Source organism: Ursus americanus, chromosome 17 (assembly GCF_024610735.1).
Source record: "Ursus americanus isolate L20-20 chromosome 17, mUrsAme1.1.p, whole genome shotgun sequence".
NCBI classification, from domain to species: domain Eukaryota; kingdom Metazoa; phylum Chordata; class Mammalia; order Carnivora; family Ursidae; genus Ursus; species Ursus americanus.
The window spans coordinates 6,347,524-6,356,400 of NC_142143.1; the positions used below are offsets into that span (position 1 = coordinate 6,347,524).

Genomic DNA, 8,877 nt, shown 5'->3' on the forward strand with positions numbered 1-8,877 from the left:
ACACTATTTTTTTATTCCTTTAACCATTTTTTTTTAATTCAAATTGGTTGAATTTTCCTGGATCAGCATTTAATAGGAGGTTTTGATGGAAATTGGGAGAGAGGCCAGGCTAGTTCTCTAAGTTTCTCTGTTTTTATGGAAATGGATTATTCCTTTAGAATATGACCTTTCTTGGGGCGCCTGGATGGCGCAGTTGGTTAAGTGTCCAACTCTTGGTTTCAGCTCGGGTCATATCTCAGGGTCCCAAGATCGAGCCCTGTGTTGGGCTCTGCACTTATCATGGAGTCAGCTTGGGCTTCTTTCTCCCTCTCCCTGCTCCTTCTGCTGTGTGCTCTATCTCTCTCTCAAATAAATAAATCTTTTAAAAAATAAAATGAAAGATGACCGTTCTCTGGATCCACTGCCCTTTCGCCTCGCAGAACCCAGCTGGCTTGAAGGGGTCACCTGCCTCCAAACTTGAACTTCTCCTGGTTCATTCAGGCTACAGCTCACTCTTCGGACTTACTCATCTTCCTTTTAGAAGTAGTGATTCCTGCCGTCTTCCACTTCTGGGCCCCTCTGCACCCTGTTCCTCACCAGCTGGGCTCAGGTGCTTCAGGCCTCACATGTGAGTTGGGGTTTATGGGTTTTTCATGCCCCTAGTTGCCCTAAAGCTGTAGCTTGTGGTTTATTTTCTCTTTCCCTGCTGGTCTGTGTGACATCAGCAGCAGAGGAAAGATTCAGAACCAAGAATCTGCCCTATGCCTATTGGAAAAACAAGTCTCTACCTCCCTCATTTTGTTGGTAAGAGCAAGCCACTGCCTTCCTGATTGCTGGCTTCAGCACATCTTACAGGCTTCGGAGGAGAAACATTTTATAACCTCTGCTCTGAAAACTGCCATTTTTACAAGGATCATCTTCTAGTAAACTCTTACTTCTTGAGTAGAAATATTTGTGTATGCCCTGAAACGTGGGAGGGCGGTGTGGGGGCAGGGCAGCAGACCCTTCAAGCAGGACTTTCAAGCTCTGGGTATTGGCTCTTCCCACGAAGGAGGGTCTGAGTTCTGGATCCTGTCCTGTCTCCAGAAGCATCCCTGCTTCCAATTTGGTAGACTCTTCCCTCATCTCTCTCTCTCTCCCCGTGTGTGTGTGTGTGTGTGTGTGTGTGTGTGTGTGTGTTGGTTGGTTGACATGCCGAAGAAGTCCAGGATGTACCAGCTTCAGGGGTGGGAGAATCCAGCTGTAAAGATGATGTCACCATCATGTCTTTCTCTCCATCTCTCGTCTCTGCTGGCCTCGGGGCCAGCTTCATTCTCAGGCAGGCTCTCCCCTCCTGGCTCTTGGCTCCATCTTAGCACCTCCGTGGGAAAGCACATGACTCTGTTTGGCCTGGATTGGGCTACATGCCCTTCCTGAGCTTCTCACTGTGGCCAGGAGAACGTGGCACCGGCATTAGGCAGACCCGAGTCGTGTGCCCACCCCAAGAACTGGAGAGTGGGGTCTGTGGGGCAGAGGGGGTTCCTCAAAGGAAATCCAAGTACTGTTATCAGGAGAAGGGGGAATGGATGCTGGGCAGGCAAGACCATCATCTCCACTGGGAATCCCCAGTGCAAGTGACTTCTAACCCTTTTCTCTTGCCATGCAGAGATCCCCCCCTAGGCACATTCTCCATGCAGCTGCCATTTTAGTGATGTTCCAGGCAGTGTGTGACCTGAGGGTAGGTGGCTCTGAGACTCCAGGACCAAGGGACATAGAAAGGGGGTGTTGTGGGATAAATAGTGACCTCAAAGGAGATATGTCGTGTCCTACCCCCTGCAACATGGGACTGTGACCTCCTTGGGAAAAAGGGTCTCTGCAGGTCTTACTACATTAAGGATCTGGAGGTGAGGAAACGATCCTGGATTAGCCAGGTGTGGGCCGTAGTCCAATGACAAGTGTCCTTAAGAGAGACAGAGGAGGAGGAGGAGAACGCACATAGGAGAAGGCCACGTGAGCACAGAGGCAGAGACGGGAGGAAGCGGCCACAAGCCCAGGAGGGCCTGGAGCCACCAGAAACTGGAAGGAGCAAGGGACGATTCCCCCCTAGAGCTAGAGAGGGAGTCCGTCCTGCCGACACCTTGGTTTTAGCCTTCTGCTCTCCAGAGCTGTGGGAAAATAGGCGCCTGTCATTGGTTTCAGCAGCTGCAGGAAAGCAACCTGGGGAAGCTGCAGAGTCAGTCCCTCTTCTGTTTCCTCGGTTTTGCGGTTTGCGACTTCTGCTGGGCTGTCTGCCTCCTGAAGCATCTCCAGGAAGACCTGGGGGTGCAGCGCTCCTTGCAGAGGGGCAGGAAGGGCTCCCTGAGGGCGCCAGCTCCACCCTCCACTGCTGTGTGACCGTGGGCGAGTCCCTTTCCCTCTCTGGGACTCTAGGAGCCGGTCAGCACCCATCCCGGCAGCCAGCGGTTCAGCGTGGACTGTGTGTGACCATCTCCATGACTCTGCTCTGTTTGGGTCACAGTCCACCAGCACCGGCCTGAGCTGGGCTGGACACGGGAGCCGAGGGCAGGTCAGAGGTGGAGTGCCCCCACCGTGAGCCATGAAGGAGTGACAGTGTTCAGGCAGAGGAGCCATTTCTAGGCACGTGGGCCTGGTCCCTGACACCGATGCTCCTGACGTGGGGCCCATAAAGCTGGGGCTGAGGGCCCAGCCAGCAGGGGGTGGTCAGGCCTTGGGCCCTTTGACCCATCAGCTGTGTGCTTCTCACCCTCACTTCCTGCCTGAGATGGCTCATGGGGGCTCCTGATGATGGGGGGCCACAGAGCGGCTCAGAGCAGGCACGTGGCCACAGTTAATGAGCTAACGGGAAGCATCTCCCTGGAGCAGGGAGGCAGGAGGAGGCAGTGGCAACATGCCAGGCTCTGCTGACAAGGGCCAGGACTTGGGCCGCAGCTGCGAGGCCCATCCCCGGGGGGCCAGGAGCATGCTTTGGACCTGAGGTCACATGGGTATTGGGCTGTGGCCAACTTGGCCCCATGCACAGTTTCTATTCCTGGGTCTTGGGCTCCGGGACCAAATACGGTGCTGCTTGGGACTGGCACTCTCCACTGGGGCAGGCGCGGCCTCGGGTGGCACATCTTGCCTGCCCAGCAGGCCCAGCCCCCACCCACCCCGCACCACGGAAGAGCCAGATCACCCCAACACTGCGGGGTCTCCGGAGGCCGGGACCTCTCTCTGTCCAACTCTGTCCACTCCTCAGTGTGGTTCACATGGGGTTAAAAATACTCAGGACCAAAATAGCCTCTCCTTGCAGGGGAAAACCAGGGCAGGGGAACACGGGGTTCTTGATTTCTTTCGGCTCTGCCGCTCATGACCCAGCTGGGGGATCCCAGGCTGCTCACCTGACCTCCGCCCGTTTCCTCACTCACATGTTCATGGCTCCTGTGGTCCCTCGCTGATTTGCTAACTCACGGACTCGCCCACTCATTAACTCACTCACTGGTCATTCATCGATTCACACGTGGCTCATTGATTCGCTCCTTCATTGACTCACTTGTTCCTTCACTCACCCACCCGCTGAGTCACTCGCTCACTCGATACTTACCGACTGCATACCCAGCACCTTCTATTCTAGATGCTGAGCAAAACACAGAAAATAGCGTCCCCGTGGGGTGGTGTTCCTCATAAATAACCCACACCAACGAGCACCAAACGTCCCGTACGCTAAATGAGGTACGGGGGACAGTCCACAGGAGGCCATGAGGTGACAGGGGAGGGGGAACTTAGGGGCTCAGGAGGCCCCACAGGAAGATAATTTTTTTTTAAGATTTTTATTTATTTGAGAGAGAGTGAGTGAGAGAGAGCACGAGTCCAGGGGGCTGGGGACAGGGGCAGGAGGGAGAAGCAGACTCTCCACTGAGCAGGGAGCCCGACGCGGGGCTCGATCCCACGACCCTGGGATCATGACCTGAGCCGAAGGCAGACACTTCACCAACTGAGCCATCCAGATGCCCTGGGAAGATGATTTCTGAGTGAGGACGAGAGGGAGGTGAGGGAACGAGCCAGGTGAACAGCTGTGGGAAGAGCGTTCCAAGCAGAGGGAATAGCGTGCACACAGGCTCTGAGACGGCAACGGCTGGGGGGGGGGGGGGTTTGAGAAAGAGCAAGCCGGCCCAGTGTGGCTGGGGTAGAGCGGACGACAGGGAGAGACGCGGGGTGTGAGGCCAGGGGTGAGGGACACGCAGGACCTGCTGGACCTGGGCCTCCCACGTTACTGAGGGTCTCAGCAGACGAATGACTTGGCCTGGCTCGTGTCTTTGGAGCGTCCCTCTGGCCGCTGGGGGAGTGAGTCTGTGAGTGAGCAGATCAGCGAGAGGACGAGCCCGTTTGTGTGTGCCTACTGTGTGCCAGGCACCGAGCCAGGCTCTGGTGGGGGGGGGTGCACAAGCCCCCGTGGCGCTTACGGAGGCCCATCTGGCTAAGGCCCTTCTATCTGTGCCAGCTCTCCAGGAAGCCACCTTCCCCTGGCTCCGCCGGGCCCTTCGCTCCATGTCAGCTGTCACCGGCACTGTCCTTGTCTGCTTCCAGACGGTCCCCCACGCGCTGAGAGCTCTTCCGGGGCAGAGCTGCACCTGGCTCTTCCTTTCTCCCAAGCACACTCCCTGTGGGGCCAGAGAGCCAACAGCTCCATGAACAAGTGACCGTGTGTGGCTGGGGGACGAGGCCTCCGTGAGCCCGCCACCTCCTCACTCTGTGTCTCGCCGTCTTTTGCAGATGGATTTGTGCGCGCGGAGAGTTTGTGGAAGGGCCGTGTTCCTGTTGGCAGAGGAGTCTGGCTGCTGAGCCGGGGCGTGTCTCGCAGAGGGCTGCCTGGATCCCCACCTCGCCACCATGCGCCACCCAGGCTGGTCAGTTACCAGCCGGTGACGTCACCGCGCTTCCTGGCCCCCCGCCGGCAGGGCAGGCTGGATGCTCCAGCGCCGGCCTCCTGGCACCACGCTCAGGCTGTGAGACCCGTCCGTCCTGGGGTGGGGTTCCCTCCGGCTCCCGCTGGCCCCCAGGCTGTGTCCAGTCCCTCCACCCCTCTGTGTGTCCACGTTTCCTGGCCTCTAAAGTAGAAATGATCCAGCCACCCTGGGGTTATGGAGAGCTGGCGGGGGGGGCTGTGCATGGGGCACCAAGAATTTAGAAGGTGCTGAGGAAACGGTGGCTGGGATTCTGTGAAGAGTGAGAACAGCTCAGGTGAACGTGCACCGAGTCCCCAAAGTGCCAGGCACGTTCCCACGTCCCTGCACCATTTCTCTCCCAGGCAGGACGGTGCAGTGTTGAGAGAGTAGACTCCGGAGTCAGGTGGCCTGGCTTCAAGCCCCAGCCCCGCCACTCGCCTGCCACAGGACCGTTACCAGACTTCTTGGTGCCTCGTGGTCCTCACCTGTGAGATGGGGGTGATGACCGCCACTGCATAGGGTGGCCGTGGGGGTCTAGCAAGTTAAATGTGCGTGACATCCCAAGCAGGTCACCTGGCACATGTGTGGCGACAGTTAGCCCTTTAGAGGGCTCCAGTGTTCCTGCCCTGCCCGTGGGAAATCTGAGCTGAGTGCATCACTCCAGGTCTTAGCTGGTTCAGGCCGACTTAAGGTCCTGTGTCTGTCTTCCAGGTGCTCCCATCGCCCTGCCCTTGGGGAGAGCCCAAGCCTATTTCATTTCCCCAGCCGCCCGCAGGGCCCCCAGAATGTTCTTGGTTGCTGGCCAGGTGGACATCACTAGGAGAGGCTGAGAGTCAACGGACAGTAGTCCTAGGCAGGGTTACGGGCTACAGCACAGTCTCCCTGCCCCTTTCTCTCCAGGCTTGTGTCTCTAAGAAGCACGGCCCAGGTCAGAGGCTGGGGAGGCCAGGCGCCCGGGAGACTCCATCGTGTCTGAGGCAAGGGCTTTAGGGCCCGGCGTGCATCCCCGTGAGCCTGGAGCCCACCGTCCCGCAGGCTTGCTTGCCAGCCCCTTAGCACGCCAGTGCCCAGGCCTGTCCAGTCCCCAGGCTTTTCTGCTGAAAGGCCCCAAGGCTGCTGGGCATCTGCCCTCTTGGAGCAGCTCCAGACTTGGTTTGCGGAACTGAATGGGGCTGAGGGGCCCATGTGCTAGGCATCGAATCGTGGGCTGCCGGTGGCCTGAGGGGCCCAGGCCTCACAGGACAGAGAGGCCTGCGTGCCACATGGCAGAGCTGTCACTTCTGACAACCGTCGCCTGTGCCAGGGCCCGGGCTGGGCCCGCTATGGCCATATGTTGTAGGCAGCCCTGGCTCGGTGCTCGGGAAGCTCCCAGGTGTGTCACAGAGAGCAAATGGGACTCTGCCCAGACCTCGGCCCCTGGCCTGCCACTCCCGTTTCGCAGGTGAGGAAGGAGGTGGGACTCAGAGCCAGCAGGCCCAGGGGGCTTTGGAAGCCAGCGTTGGCCGTACCTGGTGCTTGTGGGAAGTGTTTTTTTGGGCCAGGGATGCCAGCAGTCTGCCCGAATGTGATGCTCGTCTCTTATAGACCGGCCAGTTCCTGCTGCGGGCTCCTGGCGTCATCTGGGGAGAACATGTCCAGGCCCCCTGAGTGCCTGCTGCGGCTGTTCCGGGGTGCCCCGAGACAGCGGGTCTGCACCCTGTTTATCATCAGCTTCAAGTTCACGTTCTTCGTCTCCATCATGATCTACTGGCACATCGTGGGAGGACCCAGAGGCCAAAGAGAGTTCTCTAACTTGCCTGCCAACATCCCCTGCCCCCGGTTGGTGCCCCCTCCGCTGCCCTCTAGCACCCAGCCTCCGGGCAACATCTTCTTCCTGGAGACATCAGACCGGACCAGCCCCAACTTTCTATTCATGTGCTCAGTGGAGTCAGCCGCCAGGGCCCACCCCGAGTCCCGGGTGGTGGTCCTGATGAAGGGGCTGCCCGGCGGCAACGCCTCCCTGCCCCGGCACCTGGGCCTCTCGCTTCTGGGCTGCTTCCCCAACGTGCACCTGCTCCCGCTGGACCTGGAGGAGCTGTTCCGGGACACGCCCCTGGCGGCCTGGTATGCGGCCCGGCAGCGCCGCTGGGAGCCCTACCTGCTGCCCGTGCTGTCCGACGCCTCCCGGATCGCGCTCATGTGGAAGTTCGGCGGCATCTACCTGGACACGGACTTCATCGTCCTCAAAAACCTGCAGAATCTGACCAACACGCTGGGCACTCAGTCCCGCTACGTCCTCAACGGTGCCTTCCTGGCCTTCGAGCGCCACCACGAGTTCATGGCGCTGTGCATGCGCGACTTCGTGGCCCACTACAACGGCTGGATCTGGGGCCACCAGGGCCCGCAGCTGCTCACGCGGGTCTTCAAGAAGTGGTGCTCCATCCGCAGCCTGGATGAGAGCCACGCCTGCCGCGGCGTCACCGCCCTGCCCTGCGAGGCCTTCTACCCCATCCCCTGGCAGGACTGGAAGAAGTACTTCCAAGAGGTCAGCCCCGAGGAGCTGCGCCAGCTGTTCAAGGCCACATACGCTGTCCACGTGTGGAACAAGAAGAGCCAGGGCACACGCTTGGAGGCCACGTCCCGGGCGCTGCTGGCCCAGCTCCACGCCCGCTACTGTCCCACGACGCATGAGGCCATGAAGATGTACTTGTGAGGAGCCTGCCGGTCGCCCCCCCCCCCACCAGGCTTTCTGACTGGGAAGGGCTCCCAGCCACCTTTCCTGGGGAGGGGGGGCGGCAAGATGGGAGAGCCCGGGAGAGGGGGGCCTGAGTTGCTGCCTAGGATTTGGGGCAGGCTCTGGGGAGGGTGGGGAGCTGTTGGCCCCAGAGGTGTGCTTGGAGGACGCGCTGCAGGCCCCCGGCCCTGCTCCCTTCAGGGTGAGGCCAGTGGGACACCCCCAGGCCAGTGTGCTTTCTCAGGGTGGAGGCAACAAGTGGGGGGGGGTGGTCAGCTGGAGTGAGTATCTGGGGCTTCTGGATAACACCAGAGCCGTGCACATCAAAGCAGCTGCCTGGGCATCATGGGGAGGCCAGGCTGGTGGGGGCCGAGGTGCCCACAAAGAGAGCATGGATGGAAAAGCCCCAGAAAAGGGGTAGGAAGGAGAGGAGAGCTCCCGAGGAGAGGGGAGGCAGCCTGTGGGGGAGCAGGGGTGCACGCCCAGCCTCATGAGCCCTGTTTGGCGGGGCAAGTGCTTTGCTCTTTCCTGCCTTTGATTTCTTTTTCAGAGGCGCTGAGGCCAGCAGAGCCGGCCTGGGGAGCCCTCTGGGGGAGCCCTGCCTGCTCACCCCATTCTCTCTTCTTTCCCGAGATTTGCAAGGGTGACGTGCGCCAGCTGGCCACTCCAGGGCAGGGGGGCGTGGAGCTCTTTTGGCTCAGGAAAAGCATTTTAAGAAAACCACCCCCCACCTTGCCCACGATAAACACGGGATAATAAATACAATAAAAGTGACTCCCTGACACCGAGTGCTTGGTGGTTGATAAAGCGAATCCACTCCCACAAGCCTGCATTAGCCCCATTCTGCGGATGGGGAAGCACCTGGGGCTGGAGGTGGCGGTGACATGCTTGGAGAGCCCTGCCCAGAGAGCAGAGTCCAGAGACCCAGGGGGGCCGGGGGCGGGGGAGGGGTGAATGAGACACCCCAGGAGCCCATTACCAGAGTAGGGACATGCTGCCCCCAGACGTAGAGGGGGAGGTGTGAGAGCCTGTGGGGTCCCTCCTGTCTCACCTTGGATGCCTGGCCCAGATCCTGGGAGAGATCAGAGGTGCCCTGCTGGCAGCCCCACTGGCTGGGCCAGAGGAAAATGCTCTCTGCCAGATGCGGCCCCAGCTGGTTCGTGCTGAGGAAGCCCTCTCTGAGAGCTGGGCATTCCAGCCAGGCCGGAGAAGCACTTCCCTGCGGGACCAGGGGGTGCTGCCAGGAAGTCTGGGGCTCAGCAG

The 8,877-nt window shown here is 59.7% G+C and overlaps 1 protein-coding gene across 1 annotated transcript; it reads left to right on the plus strand.

The window, feature by feature from the left end:
- The first annotated feature begins 5,143 nt into the window (after positions 1-5,143).
- Positions 5,144-8,396, plus strand: A4GALT (alpha 1,4-galactosyltransferase (P1PK blood group)). Its single transcript, XM_045779821.2, has 2 exons — positions 5,144-6,342; positions 6,486-8,396. The coding sequence occupies exons 1-2, from the start codon at positions 6,068-6,070 to the stop codon at positions 7,591-7,593; spliced, it is 1,383 nt and encodes a 460-aa protein (XP_045635777.1). The 5' UTR covers positions 5,144-6,067; the 3' UTR covers positions 7,594-8,396.
- Positions 8,397-8,877: the final 481 nt, after the last annotated feature.